The following is an 18,441-nucleotide window of genomic DNA, read 5'->3' on the forward strand; positions in this document are numbered from 1 at the left end:
TTGTTTTAGGGATTATAGAAAAAAAAACCTTGGCTCCAACCAGCCCAGCTCTTGGAATGAAAAGAATGCCTCTAGGTCCCCCTCCCCTTAACTTAACCCACCTTCATTGTTTTGTTAAAGACTGACAGGTAGCCAGTAATCCGGCTCATGCTGGCATGCTGGCTGGCATCCCGAGTTTACTATAAACTCTACCTTTTTCACATGCTTATGTTAAACTCCACTAAACTCCTTTGTGCATGTTTACCTTAAGCTCTGCTTTACCATTGAATTCTCGAGTCATTTAAACCAAAAGTGATAGGCTGGTTTAAACATCCATTATGTGACAAAGTGTAACCTCACTGGCCACCTGCGTGTGGTCTGGTATGACTGTGCAATCTTTTGTGTGTGTGAAAATCTCCTTGGTCGCCCTACGTGACCAGGCTTCACCTTGTGATTTGTGCCTTTAAAAATCTAAGCACGTGGGCCGCTCGGGGTCGCAGTATCAGCTCCCGAGCCTGGCCGGTCAGTGTAGGAACCTTCTCAATAAAGTTGCTTCTTTAATATCAACTTTGTTGCGGTGGGCTCTGTCACTGCGGACGACTAGGTGGGCTTGCCTGCCTGAGTAAGGGTCTTCCTACTACAGCACCCCAGGTAGGCAAGTCCATGAGACTCTAACCTCCAATTCATTACCAAAAAGCTGGAAGTGGGAGTGTGGCTGAGGTGCTAGATCACTAGACTTGAGGTGGAAAAAGCCAAGTGAGATTGTGAGACTGAGTTCAAGCCACGGACAGGCATAAAAATAAAATGAAAAACATGCTCTAAGGTCCTACTGAGAAAAAAGTTAATTTCTAGTTACAGCCTTCTTTTCTTTAGTTACAGGTCTTGAGTCTTACAGAGATCCTACAATAGGACCTAAGCCTATGGGAATTAAATTCTTAGACCAGGAAAAATAGGAAAAGAAAGGAAAATAAGTTGGTAGATTTCTGGGAGGGTGGAAAGAGGCAGGGGAGCAACGGGGAAAGGAACTTCCAATCCTAGTAAATAATGGGAACTGAGAGCCAGGCTCCCAACACCCACTCCTAGGTTCTTTCTCTATGGGTGGAAACTTCCTAGGCCCTGGGGGCTAGGCGTTGCCCCAGTGTCTGAGGCTGGCTGGGACTGGCTGGGGGGAGTGCGGCAGCCCTGGAGGGGTGGCGAGGAGATCGCAGGGAGGAGTCACGGGGCGTGCGGTCGGAAAGACTACATCTCCCAGGCCGCCACGCTTTCCAGCTGGAGTCCTAGGGCGCTGACTTGCTCCCCAGTTTCCGCAGGGAAGCGCCAGGCTACCGCAGCTATTGTGCCTGGCGCGCTCTTCATTCTCTTCTTGCTCTGCTTCAGAGTCTATGGAGGAACCGCCTGGGTTTAACCCTTCACGCGACTACCAGGACCGCAGGCTGGCTCCAGTGGACTAGGAAGGAAGGAAGCTTTGTAGTCAGCTAGCCGGCCGGGGTAAGGAAACCAACCGATCCGCGAGACCGAGGAAGGGGGAGCTCGAGGGCTGGGACTGGAGATTTGTACTTCGCTGGGCGGGGCGGGGCGGGGCGGAGGCTCTGGCTTTCAGAAGGGGGAGGGAACAGTGAAAGCCTGGTGGCCCTGGGAGTTCGCCGAAGGAAATCTGCAGTCTGTTGGGGAGCAGAGGAACCCTGAGAGCCCAGCAGGGAGGAGAGGTGGCACCAAGCGCCCGCGATCACCCCCCTGCCTACACCTCTGGGCGGGCCCAGGTGTCACTGAAAGGACCGGGTGGTTCTGAAGAGGCCGTGTGTGTGTGTGTGTGTGTGTGTGTGTGTGTGTGTGTGTGTGTGTGTGTGTGTGTGTGTGTGTGTGTGTGTGTGTGTGTGTGTGTGTGTGTGTGTGTGTGTGTGTGTTTTACTGCCTAGTGCGGAGGCGATGCTGCTTGCTAGGGAGCACCCTGCTTGGATCTGACTGTTTTAGGGAAGTCGTGCTTCCCCTCACCTGAAGCCACCTTCGGGCCGAGCGTGCCTCCTCCAGCGCACCATTCAACGCTCCCCGGGACTTTCTTAGGAACAGGTACCAGTCCTCCAAAAGGGAGGGAGCCTAAGAGGCTTCTTAAACGGGTTCTGAGTGCGGTCTATCCGGCCTGCTTCCCCTACAGCACCACTGATTCCCTCGGTCTTTGTGTCTTTTCTCCCCCCCCCCCCCCCCCCCCCGCCCCCTTCACTCCAGCCCCACCATCACCATCATGGGGCACCCCCCGCTGGAGTTCAGCGACTGCTACCTGGACAGCCCCGATTTCCGGGAGAGGCTCAAATGTTATGAGCAGGAGCTGGAGAGGACCAACAAATTCATCAAAGATGTAATCAAAGACGGCAATGCGCTCATCAGCGCTATGAGAAGTAAGTGGAAAGCTTCCATGAACTGATATCCTGATAGGGTGTCTCTGTCCTTTACCATCACAGGGGCAAGTGAAGGGGTGGGAGATTTGGGACGACTCTCACCCCAAGATTTCTGACATCTAAAGTCTTTCTGATGCTTTGCTACATGGATCAGTCGACTTGGAAAGTGATAGAGGCGACCAGCTGTTTGGGACTTTTCTCTTTAGTGGTTTTCACCTTAAAACCATGGTCCGAAACAGTGCCAGGGGCCTTCAAGTCTTGGCTTTATAGTCACCTTTAATAAGCAGGTGATTATTCTAAAGGCCAATCTGACCTGTCTGTAATGTTAGAGGACTTCAACATCCCTTGTCTGCCACAAGATGACCTCTAGAGGACCAAAGAATGGCCCCAGCACATCCTAAAGAATTTGGAATTAACGTTAGCATTTGAATAGTGTTTTTATGGGGGGTAGAATGGGGGGTTGTCTGTGCCAGTATTATGCCTTGAACTCCGGGCTTGGGCTCTGTCCCTTAGCTTTTTTACTCAAGACTGTCTCATATTACTTGAGCCACAGCTCCATTTTGGGCTTTTCGATGGATAATTGGAGATAAGACTCTCATGGACTTTCCTGTCTAGGCTGGCTTCAAACTGCTTGACTAAAGTTTTTTGTCTTAGTTTCTGCTTATGACAGCTGTGAAGTGGTGCACCTTTGCTCCACTGATTTTGTTGTTGTTTAGCATGCTAACTATGGCTTAGGTCAAAGGCAGTTCATCCTCAGGATCATTGGTTGACTTCACATGCCACTGAATTCTATTTCAGTGTGGAACAAAGACCTGCCTGCTTCCTGGTGTAAGTTGCCCAGTCCTCAGGGAGTTAAATCCAGAGCTGGGGCTTGGGCCACTCTGGTGAAGGAACCTCACCTAGCTTGGCTTTTGCAGTGACCACAGCTGCCTGAGCTATGGAACCTTCTTCCCTCCCCTTCTTCATGTGGAGGTTTTTATTTCGGCTGGTTGGCAGGAGGCTTGGAGTAAAAGAAAGAATAATAAACATCTCTAAAGAGAGAGAGAAAGCAAGCCAACCCTTTGTTTCAAAGTATACATCCAGGAGAATGGCAGGCAATGAGTGGAGTGATAATTCACTTTTTTTCTCTTCTTGGCTAAAAGATGGTGGTGAAAAATGAAATCCTTGCCAAATATGTCCCAATGCTTAAACCTTTATTTTATTGCTGCCAGTACTGGGGGTTGGACTCGGCCTGGGTGCTGTCCCTTGGCTTTTTGCTCAAGTCTAGTTAGTGCCCTACCTCCACTTCTGGCTTACCATTGGAGGTAAGAATCTCTGAACTATACATCTCAGCCTCCTGAATAGCTAGGATTATAGGCATAGGCCACCACTATACAATTACACTTTTGTTTCCAGTAGATTTATCTCCCAAATCCTCTGTGTAGATCCAGTATGAGGACCTATGTAAGACTGATCTAACCTAACCGGAGTCAAACAGGATAGTAACTGCTCTCCTGGGAATTGGTTTGGAATCTGCACATGTGGTCTGTCTGTTTTGGGCAGAACCTGTGAACTGTTCAAGTGCCTGCAGGTTGTTTGATTGAGTTTGATTACTTAGTGGTTTGCTCTGTGTGTCCTGATACACAGTCAACTTCTGGTGGTCCCTGCAAGATGGGGCATTTAAGATGCTGACCCTTAGACACTTATGGGCCAGGCTTTGAGATATGTCTGTACCTAACAGAGATCATTAAGAAGCTGAGGAATCTGCAAGTTGTGCCACAGAAGTAGTTACACAACTGGAGGTTCATTGGAAGAGTAAGAAGGAAGGTTTGAATTTCTTTTCTTTCTTTCTTTTTTTTTGCCAGTCCTGGGGCTTGAACTCAGGGCCTCAGCACTGTCCCTGAGCTTCTTTTTGCTCAAGGCTAGTACTCTACTACTTGAGCCACAGTGCCACTTCTGGCTTTTACTGTGTATGTGGTGCTGAGGAATTGAACCCAGGGCTTCATGCATGCTATGCAAGCACTCTACCCTAAGCCACATTCCCAGGCCTTCTTTTTTTCTGTTGTGGGGCTTGAACTCAGGGCCTGAGTGCTGTCCCTGAGCTATTGTGCTCAAGGCAAGTGCTCTACCACCTTGAGCCACAACACCACTTTCAGTTTTCTGGTGGTTAATTGGAGTCTAACAGACTTTCCTGTTCTGGCTAGCTTCAAACTGAGATCCACAGATCTCAGCCTCCTGAGTAACTAGGATTTCAGGCATGAGCCACCAGTGCCCAGCTGGGTTTCTTTTTAGAGCAAACTGCTGTATGTAGTATCCTTGGTGAAAAGGCTCATGATAAGCCCTGGGAAAGTGTTGGTGCTAAAAACTGACCAGCTAAGATATGTCAGAGGCATTAGGATTTACAAGGAAAAAAAATGCAGTTTAATAAAATATTTGAGAAAGGGAATTCTTTTGGTGATGTGGATCAAACCCAGTGTATCTACCATGGAGCTACATCTCCAACCATCTTCCCTTTTGTGGGAATACTTGGAATTGAACTTAGAGCTTTGTGCTTGCTAGGCAGGTATTCTACCACTGGTTAATTGGAAAGCAGTGTCTCAGAGTCTTTCCTTCTCTGGGATGGCTTTGAATCACAATCCTCAGTTCTCAGCCTCCTGAGGTCCTAGTTAGGATTACAAGTATGAGCCACTGGTATCTGACTCTTGATTTTTTTATTGGCCAGTCTTGTGGTTTAAATACAGGGAATAGGTGCTGTTCCTAAGACTTTTTTCCCCCTCAAAGATAGTGTTCTAGGGCTAGGTAGGTGGCTCAGTGGTAGAGCGCTTGCCTTGCATGCCTGAGGCCCTGGGTTCAATTCCTCAGCACCACATAAGCAAAAAAAAGGCCGGAAGTGGCGCTGTGGTTCAAGTAGCAGAGCGCTAGCCTTGAGCTGAAGAGCTGAGGGACAGCGCCCAGGCCCAGAGTTCAGGCCCCACCACTGGCCCCCTCTCCCCCCCTACCCCCCGCAAAAAAAAGACAGTGTTCTATCACTTGGGCCAAAGCTCCATTTTCAGATTTTTGGTGGTTAATCGGAGATAACAATCTCATGGACTTTCCTTTCCCGGGCTGCCTTTGAACCCCAATCCTTATAACATAACCTCCTGAATAGCTAGGACTATAGGTATGAACCTTGATTTTTTTTTTTTGTCAGTTGTGGGGTTTGAACTCTGGGCCTGGGTACTGTCCCTCAGCTCTTTAGCTCAAGGCTAGTGTTCTACCACTTGAGCCACAGCGACACTTCTAGCTTTTTCTGTTTATATAGTGCTGAGGAATCGAACCCAGGGCCTCATGCATGCGAGGCAAGCAATCTACCACTGAGCCACCTTCCCAGCCCAGCCTTGATGTTTATAGAAAGTATTTTACTAAATAGTGTAAGCTGGCCTCAAACTTGTAATCTTCCTGCCTTGCTCTTCTGAGTACTGGAATTCCAGATATGTGCCACAATGTTCCACAAGGCAAAGTTCTGTAAGCTAGAGGCAAGTAGTGCATTTTATCTTTACTTTTTTTTCAGATTAAAAGTGGGAAGACCCAGCAATCATGCAGGCCCAAATCTTTGTGGCCAACAGATGCAGGAGATATTTTAGGCCAGGGGCTTTTCATATTTCTGGTGGTTTTCTGTTTCCAAGTATACATAGAAAGCCCAAAATAGTAGAGGTGGGAGGTAAACCCGCAGCTAACCCTTGCTCCATTGCTTTTGTTTCAGGATGATGGATTCTAAACACTCCATTAGCAAGAGGGCAAAGTGGAAAGTTTCCCACTGTCTTGACTTCAGTAATGTTTATCCTCCCACTCAGCTTCCTACACTATGCCAGCAGGGCAACTTCCCAAAATTAGGTGGAGTGGACCCAAAACAAAGGTGTACTCTTGCTTTGTGTAGAGGAAAAAGGCAAAGACACCTCCAGAATTGCAGTTAGAAGGTCTTGGATTCCCCGTCTGACATACAATCTATTTCATGTATGGGATAGGAGTAATTCAAACATTTAAAAAATGTTGCTGGGCAGTGGTGGCTCATTCCTGTAATCCTAGCTACTTAGGAGGCTGAGATCTGAGGATTGAGGTTCAAAGGCAGCCATGGTAGAAAAGTCAGTGAGACTCTTATCTCCAATTAACCAGCAAAAAGCTGGAAATGGGGGTGTAGCTTTAATAGTAGAGAGCCAGCCTTGAGTGAAAAGCTAAGGGACAGTTCCCAGGTTCTGAGTTTACATTTTGTTAAAATGGTGAATGTGTTAATTATCTCAATCTGATCATTAGACAGTATATACATTTGTTGAATGAATACACTGTAGCCTATAAATTTGTACTATAAAAATGGTGGTGGTTGTGAGGCTTAAAGGAATGAATGGTGTCACAGGGGCTTTGGCCTTGAAGATGGCTAACTAGCATACATTGTGTCCAGTTCTACACTTCAGGTCACAGATATATGTGGGTGAGCAATTTTCAGTAGATTTCCAGAGGGAACTGGGTAAACAGAAGTAGCTGGCAGCAGAGAGTTGCCCTTGTTGCCTTGTTGGAAATTCATTACAGCTGTGACTGTATTCATGTGCGTGGACTCATATTGGCATCTGGGACCTGGTATTAAAGGGGAGGAAGAGAAGGAGTGCCTTCTAGGAGTGTTTCTAGGAGCCAATGAGACTTGAGTACCTTGTGCTGAGAAAAGTAAGGTAGGACTTGATATTGGCACTTTATCCCGCTGGTGTCTGGGTTTGAACCAGATAGGTAAGGTTGGATCACAATTGTATGTGATGATTAATTCATTCAATGTAAGACATGTGGGAATATTTTTTATTGATTGATTGTGTCAGTACTGGAGCTTGAACTTACGGTCTGGGCATTATAAAACTTAGTTTGTTTCACTCAAGGCTGGCATTCTGCAATGTGAACAATACCTCAAGTTTTGGCTTTTGGCTGGGCAATTGGAGATAAAAGTCTCAAAGATTTTTCGACCTAGGCTAGCTTTGAACTGTGAGCCCAAGATCACAGCTTCCTGGGTAGCAAGGATTACAGGTGTGAGCCACCAATCCTCAGCTGTTAGAATATTTAGATGTACTTATGTCATTGCTTGAAGGTAACTGATGGAAAGAATGATATTCTAGTTATCTCCCTGGGGGAAATGCTGGATGTTCCCCCTCCTATTTTTTTTGTCTGTCATGGGGCTAGAACTCTGGGTCTGGGTGCTATCCCTGAGCTTTTCAGCTCAACACAAGCTCTACCACTTGAGTCACTGTGCTACTTCCGGTTTTCTGGTGGTTAATTGGAGATAAGAGTCTCACAGGCTTTCCTGCCTGGATTGGCTTTGAACCATGATCCTCATATCTCAGCCTTCTGAGTAGCTAGGATTATAGGCATGAGCCATTGACACCTGGCTTTCCTCCCCTCCCTTTAAATACCACCTATTTATAATATTTGGAGTCCCAGATGCTTATAACTCAAACTAGTGCAAAACACGCCACCACTCTGAAAGATAGCCCTCTTTTCTGAAATATTTTGGCTTTTTTTGTTGGCAAGTTTGAGCTTTCATGTTATTGAATATTTGTTGAGCAATCAGATGCATTATTCACAACAAGCCATGTGGCCCCTTGCTAACAGCCCCAGGCAACATGAGACACTTAACATAGTTTTATATATAGTTCAGAGAGCACATGCCATTCATTCAGTAAATGCTTGTGCACATATGGTGCTTTAATCATTGTTCAGAAGCTGTGAGCTAGACTGAGTTAGTCACAGGTAGAGATTGTCCTCTAGAACTTCCTCGGCTAATAGGGGAGATGAAACATGGGTTAGAAAAGGTAGTAGAAAAGACCCAGAAAGGAATCCACAGACCTATAGCCACCTAATCTTTGATAAGGGAGCTAAAAACGTAGAATGGAAGAAAGACAGCCTCTTCAGTAAATGGTGCTGGCAGAATTGGTTAAACGCCTGTAGAAAACTAAAGCTAGATCCTTATATATCACCCTGCACCAGAATCAACTCCAAATGGATCAAAGACCTCGAAGTCAAAGCAGACACTCTGAAAACATTACGGGAGAATAGGAGAAACTCTAGGGCTCCTTGGCACAGGCTGAAAATTTTTGACTAAAGACCCAGAAACAGAACAAATCAAAGAAAGATTGGATAAATGGGACTGCATGAAACTGCAGAGCTTCTGCATGACAAAGGACATAGCTAGCAAGATCAATAGAAAGCCCACAGATTGGGAGAAGATCTTCACTAGCCGTACAATGGACAAGGGTCTCATATCTAAAATTTACTTAGAACTCAAAAAATTAAGTTCCCAAAAATAAATCCTCAAAGAAACAACAGATAAGTGGGCTAAAGACTTAAAGAGAGACTTCTCTGAAGAGGAAATAAGAATAGCCAATAGACACATGAAGAAATGCTCAACTTCTCTGGCTATAAAAGAAATGCAAATCAAAACAACATTGAGATTCCACCTCACCCCAGTTAGAATGGTTATAATCAAGAAATCTAATAACAACAGATGATGGAAGGGACGTGGTCAAAAGGGAACTCTACTGCATTGTTGGTGGGAGTGTAAACTTGTTCAGCTACTTTGGAAAGCAGTATGGAGGTTCATGAAAAGACTCCACATAGAGCTCCCCTATGACCTAGCAATCCCACATTTGGGCATTTACCCAAATAATCTCAAACAAAACCATACTAAAGCTACCAGCACAACTATGTTTATTGCAGCATTATTCACCATAGTTAATATATGGAACCAACCCAGATGCCCCTCAGGAGATGAATGGATCAAGAAAATGTGATATATATATATATATATATATATATATATATATATATATGTATGTGAATTCTATGCCTCCATCAGAAAGAATAACACTGCCCCATTTGTTAGGAAATGGAAAGACTTGCAAAAAATTATATTAAGTGAAGTAAGCCAGACTCAAAGGTCCCATGGTTTCCCTTATTTACAATAACTAGTATATGTCTAGGACAAGCAGAAGAGGTCAAAAACCTGATGCTAAGCAAAATGTTCCCCAGATTAGGGACACAAGAGATTTTATCTTATTCTTTTTAATGTACTTTTAATGTACTATGTGGTTTTTTTTTTTTGTTTCTTTGTATGTTCTTCTTCCATTATACAACCCATATTGTCACTGTATTTGATCCTGGTGCCCTATATCTTATATATACATTTTTCTAATTTGGGAAGGGGAAGGGAAATAACAAAATGCTGAAATAAGGATTCAGGATTGTAACAATGAGATGTACAGGACACTATGTTGAAAATGAACTTTACAGCTTTGGGGGGGGAGGACTTGGGAGGTGGGGAGGAAAGGGATGGTAGGGGAAAAACAAAGCAGGGAGTAACAATGTTTGACAGGAAATGGACTCATTACCTTGCAGTATCTTTACAATAAAAATATTTTTTAAAAAAGAAAAGGTAGTAGATACACATGAGACCCTTACTGCAGTACAGGTGAACATGAGTACATGTGATGTTCTAAGGAGAGTTCATTGCCTGATGGGAGGACAGGTTAAAGGTAAAGGAGGGAGTATCCTTGGAACTGGGCAGAACTGGTGGTTCTTACAACTTGTTTCTATGAGCTAGGACTTGCATATAGTAAGAGCTTTATTAGGTAAAGATTATTATTTTCTGCAGTGCTGAGGTTTGAATCCAGGACTTTGTAAATGCTAGACTACCACTGAGTCATACCCCAGGCCAAGACAAGGATTAATGATCCCATTGTATAGCTAGGAAAAGAAGGCCAGAGGAGTTAAGTAACTTGTTGACCAAATAAGTCTGAATTAGAGCCAAGACTTGACTTTAAAGGACCTGCTTATTTTACAACATGCTACTATTCAAGCATTGCATATCATATAGTAGGAATGGAAGAGAGTGTAAATAATTCAGATCATCTGGGATACAAACTCCAAGAACAGAGGCTTGGAAATTGAAGTTGGAATGGGAAGTGGACACCTGAACATCCAGGACCTGTTAAAGAGCTCAGACTTCATAGGCAAAGAATTTTATAAAAGAAGCTTTTGGCTGTGCGCCGGTGGCTCTTGCCTGTAATTCTAGCTACTCAAGAGGCTGAGATCTGAGGATCACGATTCAAAGCCAGGCCAGGGAGGAATGTCCACGCGATTCTTATCTCTTAACCACTAGAAAACTGGAAGTGATGCTGTGGCTTAACTGATAGAGCACTCACTTTGAGCTGAAGAGGTGAGGCACAGCGTCCAGGCTCAGAGTTCAAGCCCCATGACCTAAAAAACAAGTTTTGGTAAGATAGAGACATTTTTTAAAAATAGTATTTTTATTTTAAAGGTGTTGTACAGAAAGGTTACAGTTGCATAAGTCAGGTAGCGAGTATATTTCTTTTTGGACAATGTCACCTCTTCTGTCACTCTATCTCAGTTTTTCCCTCCTTCCCATCCACAAGTTGTATCGTTCATTTTCTACAGTGGCTAGTGTGTACCATTGCTGCATTTGTTCACCCTTTGTCCCTCCATTTCTGTGCCCCCTTATCCTCCCAAAGACAGATAAACAAACAAGACAAAAAGAAAACAAAAAACAGCAATAAAGAAAAAAACCTCTTGTTTCTGTTTCCTGGGATTCATTTTAATATATGTTATTGTATATGATCAGCTGCACATAGGCATTGCACCTTTGTGTTCCTCCTGTAAGAGTATCCTCCTTTTGGTCTCACTATGTGAGTGTGTGTGTACGTGTGTGTGTGTGTGTGTGTGTGTGTGTGTGTGTGTGTGTGTGTGTGAGAGAGAGAGAGAGAGAGAGAGAGAGAGAGAGAGAGAGTCTGAGGCTTGAACTCAGGGTCTCATGCTTTTGCTCAACTTTTGCATTTCTGGTTGCCATTCTACCACTTGAGCCACACCTCAAGTTCCAAGTTTGTACATTTTTAGCTTTATTTGGAGCATAATTTTGTTCGAGACAGGTTCTTACTATGTAGCCCAGACTGTTCTTGAACTCATGCTCTTCTTGCTTCAGTCTCTAAGGTGCTGAGATTATAGGCATGTGTCACCACACCTGTCTTTCATACATTTTGATATAGCTCAGAGTCAGCAAACCTCTTTCATATAGGGCAAGATAGCATATCTTTTAGTCTTTGAGTACTGTGTACCATTTATAGTTATGCAACTCTGCTATGGGGAGAGAATTTGTAAATAAAATGAGGATTTCTATAGAAGTATTTATTAATATTGAAATGTGAATTTTGGGGAGGTATTAGTGTTTTAACCCAAGGCAGCATGTTTGCTAAGCTACACTTGGGCCACACCACCAACTCTGAAATGTCAATTTTATAACTTTTCATGTTAGGAAGTATCATTCCTTTGCATTGTTTTTAATCATTTAAAAGTATTTAAGAAATTCAACTCTCAGTTCTGCTGGTCTGTATTTTGCAAATATCTGGTATTGCTAGTTAACCTATAGGACTTCAGTGGGTTTTAGTGACTGTAGCTCATATTTTCCATTAACTACTTTTACCTTGATACAGTATTCATTATGCCATCTCTAATGTCAAGATTTCAAGTTCAGATGGTCAGGAGGCTGAAATCTGAGGATCACAGTTTGAAGATAGCTTGGGAAAGAAAGTCTATGAGACTCATATCTTCAATTAACTAGCAAAATACTGGAAATGGAGCTGTGGCATAAGTGCTAGAGCACCAGTCTTGAGTGAAAAAGCCAAGTGGGAGTATGAGGTTCTGAGGTCAAGCTCTAGTACCAGTACACACATGAAAAGATCCCAAGTTCAAATGCTATCAGAGTCAGAAGAGTGCATAGAGCAGTATGAAAATGTTGGTTTAAAATAAGGTATTTACTAGGGTAGCTAGCCCTAGCATCCTTGCTCCATCCAAAAGGCCTTTACACACTGAACTAGCAGAGGTAGAATGGCAAAGAATCCTGACCATGGCCATCTAGCTAGCTGGATATGGTGCTCATTCTGTGATTTGTGTGACCTGCACCCAGGTCTGTGACTTTACAAAGACAGGGTAGGGGCAGGAGTTCTGTATACCTTGCTTTCAACTCTGACATACCACAGCCTACTATTTTCTACAGTGCAGATGGTGGATTAATAGTCTCAGAAAGAGCTGGGCATCAGTGGCTTATGCCTATAATCCTAGCTACTCAGGAGACTGAGATCTGAGGATCACTGTTTGAAGCCAGCTGGGACAGGAATATATGTGAGACTCTTATCTCCACTTAACCACCAAAAGCACCCGAAGTAAGGCTATAGCTCAAGTGGTAGAGTGCTAGCTTTGAGCCAAAGAATCTCAGAGACAGTGCCCAGGTCCCACATTCAAGTCCCAAGATACGGGCTGGGAAGATGGCTTAGTGGTAGAGCGCTTGCCTTGCATGCATGAGGCCCTGGGTTCAATTCCTCAGCACCACATAAGCAGAAAAATAAAGCTGGAAGTGGCGCTGTGGCTCAAGTGGTAGCGCGCTAGCCTTAAGCTGAAGAGCTGAGGGACAGCGCCCAGGCCTGGAATTCAGGCCCCACGACCGGACCCCCTCCCCCCCACCAAAAAAAAAAAAAAGACTGGCACAAAGGAAAGGTCTCAGAAAGGAATGGTTAAGCCAATTATGGGATTTTATTTTTATGTTTACCTCAATTTTCACATTATTCTAGTATGCATGATGGTATGTAGTTAAATTAAAATTTAAAAGCTTTAAAAAAGAATTCTTAAGCATTCTATATTAAAATGATATAAAAGTTGATACTGTGGAAAAATATAGTTTGTACAGCTTTACTAGTATAACCTTTACTATTTAATGGGAGTGACTTTCTTTATTCTATACAATTTATTTCTTTTGCTGGTACCTGAGTATGAGCTCACTAAGATTCTTGCTCAGCTGATGCTGTATCACTTAAATCAGACCTCCAGCCTTGCCTTTTGCTGATTATTTTGAAGTTGGAGTCTTGTGGATTTTCTGTTTTCAAACTTTGATTCCCTGGATTTTACCCTTCTAAGTAGCTAGATGTTAGGCATGAGCCACCAAACACTGGCCATTCTGCATGTTTATAGAAAGGAGGTTTAGATATTTACATTAAGGTAATCATTTGGGGTGCCTTTTTAGTTCTTACTTTGGCATCTGTGGCATGTAGTTGTCGAGTGATTGCTGTCATGAAAGGATGGGTTAGTTCCAATTTTACTGTTAGCTAGCTGTGTGACCTTGAGTAAGTCTTTTATCCATTTATAAGCTTAGGAGTTTTGTCAATGTTCTGGTGCTGAGGATTGAACTTATAGCCCTTTTCTCTTTGATGGGTTTTTTGTTGTTTTTGTTTTTATTTTGTTTAGGTGCCAGTACCGAGGCTTGATCTCAGATCTCTGGTTGGGCTTTCTTGCTCATAGCTGGCACTCTACTATTTGAGACAAGCCTCTAGTTGTGTCTTTTGTTGGTTTTTGGAGATGAGTCCCTCAGATTTGTCTGCCTAGGCATCTTTGAACCTTGATCCTCAGATTGCACCTCCCTAAGTAGCTAGGATTATAGGTGAGAGCTATCAGCGCTAGGTTTGCTTTTTTTGGTGCCAGTCTTGAGCCTTTAACCCTGAGTTCAAGTGCCTGGCCTGGGCACTGTCCCTGAGATTTGTTTGGTCAAAGCTAGCACTCTATCACTTGAGCCACAGCAGCACTTCTGGTCTTTCTTTTTATGTGGTACCAAGGAATTGAACCAAGGTTCTCAGATCTCAGCCTTCAGAGAAGCTAGGATTACAAGCGTGAGCCACCAGTGCCTGGCTCCTATAATAAACTTAAGAGCCAAATTCTCTTTATTTTAGGAGAGGAGTCAAAGGAAAAATCCCAAGTTGGTATTCAGCATAAGTAGGTGACTTGAATCATACTGGCCTATATGACTACGAACATGAGTACTTTTGTATGTCAATCTGATGCCTTCCAGTTCTGACCTGAATAATTCTATGGTGAGGGAAGTCAAAGCTTGTAAACCATTGGCTGGGGTGTAGTGCAGTATGCACAGGAAGGAGTAGGTAATGTAATAGTTTCACACTTGGCCCTGGCCCTTGTCATATGCTAGTGAGTACATGGACTATTCTGCACCTGCAGAATCTTCAATCAAAGTAATGGATTTGTTGTTCGTAGGCATGCAGCAGTGGCCAGTAGGACTTCTTGGTTCTGATTTGACCCATGTTTGGTAGAAATCTTTAGAAGATGTATATTCCTTAGTAGCTGGAAAATTGAACTAAGTCAGCCTTTCAAGGTGACCATTTGTGAGACCACTCTTTTTAGAGGTAGGGTAGAGGAGATTTTAATTTATCTTGTTTTTTTTTTTGGGGGGGGGGGTCTGGTCGTGAGGCCTGAACTCTGGGCCTGGGCACTGTCCCTCAGATCTTCAGCTTAAGGCTAGCGCTCTACCACTTGAGCCACAGCGCCACTTCTGGCTTTTTGTTTTTTGCTTTATGTGGTGCTGAGGAATCAAACCCAGGGCCTCAGGCATGCAAGGCAAGTGCTCTACCACAGAGACACCTTCCCAGCAAGATTTTAATTTATCTTACCCATTAAGAAAAGTTTTCATGCTGGGTGTTGGTGGCTCTCACCTGTAATCCTAGCCATTCAGGATGCTGAGATCTGAGGATCAAGGTTCAAAGCCAGTATAGCAGGAAAGTCCATGAGACTCCTATCTCCAACTAACTACAAAAATCCAGAGGTGAGGCTGTAGCTTGAGTAGTAAAGTGAAAAAGCTAAGGGGACATTCCCCCCCCCCCCCCCCCCCCCCCCACACACACACACAGAGGAAAAAGTTTTTCAGCCAGGCTCTGGTGGTTTACAAGTGTAACCTTAGTTACTCAGGAGGCTGAGATCTGAGGATTATGGTTCAAAGCCAGCCTGGAAAAGGAAAGTCCACGAGACTAGTTCCAATTAACCACCAAAAAGATTGAACTGGAGGTGTGGCTCAAAGTGGTGGAGTATCAGACTTGAGTGGAAAAAGCCAAGCAAGAGTGGGAGCCCTACATCTAGTATCACTACACACACACACACACACACACACACACACACACACACACACACACACACACGTTTTCCAGTCATATTTCCATCATAAGGATAATGAAGGAAAATCATGTTTCAGCTTTATGATTTTATTTTTCTAAAGCATAGCCAAAACCTTTTGTTTAATCTGGCATCTGTTTCTTTAATCAGTTACTACAAAAATTTTCTTAGTCCTCAGGAGGACCTGGAAAGACACATATTTTTCCAGGGAAAAGTTGAATCTCCAGTTGAATTTTTTTTACCTTGTGGTATACAGAGGCTTCATGAAGCTTTCCCAGGAAGTACATCAAGTCCTAAACTTTGGGCAGTGTAAAGGCAATGCTGTTTAATTCAGCGCAGAGTTAGTAAGCACCTTCTGTGTGTCAGGCACTATCCTGGAAATGCGGAATAGATTGTTGAGTAAGGCTACTACAGGCTCTGTCCTCCTGAAACATTCACGACGTATCTAATTCCCATTAGATGAAATTTTATTCTGATGGAACAAGAGCTATAAAGAAGTTCATGCAGGGCTGGGAAGGTGGCTCATTGGTAGAGCGCTTGCCTCGCATGCATGAGGCCCTGGGTTCGATTCCTCAGCACCACATAAGCAGCAAAAAGCTGGAAATGGCGCTGTGGCTCAAGTGGTAGAGTGCTAACCTTGAGTTGAAGAGCTGAGAGACAACGCCCAGGCCCAGAGTTGAGACCCCACAACTGGACCCAAAAAAAAAAAAAAAGTTCATGGTGCAATGTGTTCTCAATCACATAGAGATTTGGGGCAGGCAAGAAAAGGAGAGGTACTATGTTAATTCATCCATTTACCATAAAGGAAATAGACTTCTTGGGACAAAGGAACTCATTTCATTATAGTTTACTACTTTTCAGGTCAATGAATAGTTTTTCAGAAGCAGAGAGAATATAGTATACCTCATGGAATCTCCAGGAAAAATTTAAAACAGTTACTGTTTTATTCTTCGTTTTCTTTATTTTGTGCTGGTTTTGGGCTTGAACTCAGGGCCTGGGCACTGTCCCTTAGCTTTTTCACTCAAGGCTGGCATTCTACCACTTGAGCCACAGCTCTACTTAGGGCTTTTTTGCTGGTTATTAGAGATAAGAGTTGCATAGACTTTTCTGCTCGGGTTGGCTTCGAACCCTGGTCTTCAGATCTCAGCCTCTTGAGTAGCTAGGATTACAGGTGTGAGCTGCTAGTGCCCAGCTCATTCTTTTATAAGTATATGCAGATATTTTTAGATAGTCAGGCATTTGTGGCTTATGCCTATAATCCTAGCTATTCAAGCAACTGTAATCTGAAGATCACAGTTTAAAGCAATCCAGGGCAGAAATGCACATGAAATTCTTATCTTCAACAGCCCAAAGCCAGAAGTGGAGCTATGGCTTAAGTGGTAGAGTGCGAGCCTCAGGGTCAGTGCCCAGACCTATTACAAGTGCGCGCGCGCGCACACACACACACACACAAATGTGGAGTGAAGAATGCTAAATATCTACTCTCCCATAAAACAAAGGAATATTGGCAAAAGAAAAGGTTAAAATAAGCTTTTTTCAGAAGTGGAATTTTACCAAAGGCTTGTAACAGTTTCATGAGTGTTACGCCTTCAGAAATACTGTTGAAATGTTATAGTAGCAGGGTTGTGACAACTTAAAATAGCCTGCCTCTCAATCCCTTCTTCCTAGCTTTGGGGTGGACTCTGAAAGCCATTAACTATGAAAATCTGCAGTCTAGCCACAGGTAGCTTTTTGGTGGTTAATTGTCAGTAAGAATCTCATGGACTTTTCTGCCTGGACTGGCTTTGAACCTTGATCTTCAGCTCTCAGCCTCCTGAGTAGCTAGGATTACAGGCCCTGAGCCACCAGGGTCTGGCTTCTTGTGACTTTCTTTTTTCTTTTTTTGACTCATTATACCTGTAACAGCTCTTCTTAGGGTAATAGTTGTAGGAGATGTCTTTTTTTTTGTTTTGTGATTTCAATACTTTTGTGTCTTTGGGTGTAAAGTTATTCTTGTGGTCAACTTGTGATCATACTTACTTGTATTCCTGGGGTTAAAAACTCAGGATTTTGTGGTTGCTAAGCAGGTACTCTACTACTACTTGAGTTGTGCATCCAGCTCTTATTTCTCCTTTACTTATTTTTCCAAATAAGATCTTGTGTTGGTTTTTTAAAAAAACACGACTGGTCTCAAAACATGCCTGAATAAAATTATCCAAAGCAAGTTCTCTAAACATAGTGGAATGAAATTATAAATTAATAAGAGAAGGTATATAGGAAGCACACACATACGTGAAAATGAAATAATATATTCCTAAATCAACACTGGATCAAAAAAGGAATCACATGTGAAATTAGAAAATAATTTGGAATGAATAAAAATGGAAAACATGACAACTTACAGGATTTAACAAAAGCAAAGCTTAAGGGGAAAAGAATAGCTTTAGATACGTAGAAGAGCAGACAGGCTAAAATCATGAATAAAGGAGGAGACACTATCATTGTTTGTACAAAAAAGATTCTCAAGGAATTTATAAACAATATTGTTGTGTGTGTGTGTGTGTGTGTGTGTGTGTATGTGTGTGAGTATGTGTGTATGTGTGTGAGCATGTGTGTGTGTGTGTGAGCGTGTGCCAGTCCTAAGGCTGGAACTCAGGGCCTAAGCACTGTCCCTGAGCCTTTTTGCTCAAGCTAGTACTCTACTACTTCTGCCACAGCTCTACTTTTTGGTGATTAAGTTGGAGGTAATTTTATAGGATTTTTTGCCTGGGCAGGCTTTGAACCGAGATCCTCATATCTCAGCCTCCTGAGTAGCTAGGATTATAGACATGAGCCACCGGCGCCCGGCTTACAATATTGTTTTAATAAATTATATAATTAGACAACAGGGGCATATTTCTAAGAAGAAATGATGGGTGCCAGTGGCTCACGCCTGTAATCCTAGCTACTCAGGAGGCTGAGACCTGAGGATCACGGTTCAAGTCAGCCTGGGCAGGAAAGTCCATGAGATTCTTATCTCCAATAAACCACCAGAAAACAGGAAGTGACACTGTGCTTCAAGTGGTAGAGCGCTCACCTTGAGCTG

The 18,441-nt window shown here is 43.4% G+C and overlaps 1 protein-coding gene across 3 annotated transcripts in view; it reads left to right on the forward strand.

Annotated features, from left to right (window-relative positions):
* Positions 1-1,303: 1,303 nt before the first annotated feature.
* The window catches only part of Ophn1 (oligophrenin 1), a 299,051-nt gene continuing 281,913 nt past the window's right edge, over positions 1,304-18,441 (forward strand). For 2 of the 3 annotated variants that reach the window (XM_042694942.1, XM_042694944.1), the window contains exons 1-2: positions 1,304-1,467; positions 2,203-2,372. In XM_042694942.1, coding sequence (XP_042550876.1) covers positions 2,219-2,372 — 154 coding nt within the window. In that variant the 5' untranslated portion in view covers positions 1,304-1,467; positions 2,203-2,218. Of the gene's footprint in view, positions 1,468-1,655; positions 1,686-2,202; positions 2,373-18,441 lie in introns of those variants that run through there. The other variant, XM_042694943.1, reaches the window with a different exon arrangement.

This window comes from Dipodomys spectabilis, unplaced genomic scaffold (assembly GCF_019054845.1).
Source record: "Dipodomys spectabilis isolate Male_0828 unplaced genomic scaffold, ASM1905484v1 ptg000176l, whole genome shotgun sequence".
In the NCBI taxonomy this organism is placed as follows: Eukaryota; Metazoa; Chordata; class Mammalia; order Rodentia; family Heteromyidae; genus Dipodomys; species Dipodomys spectabilis.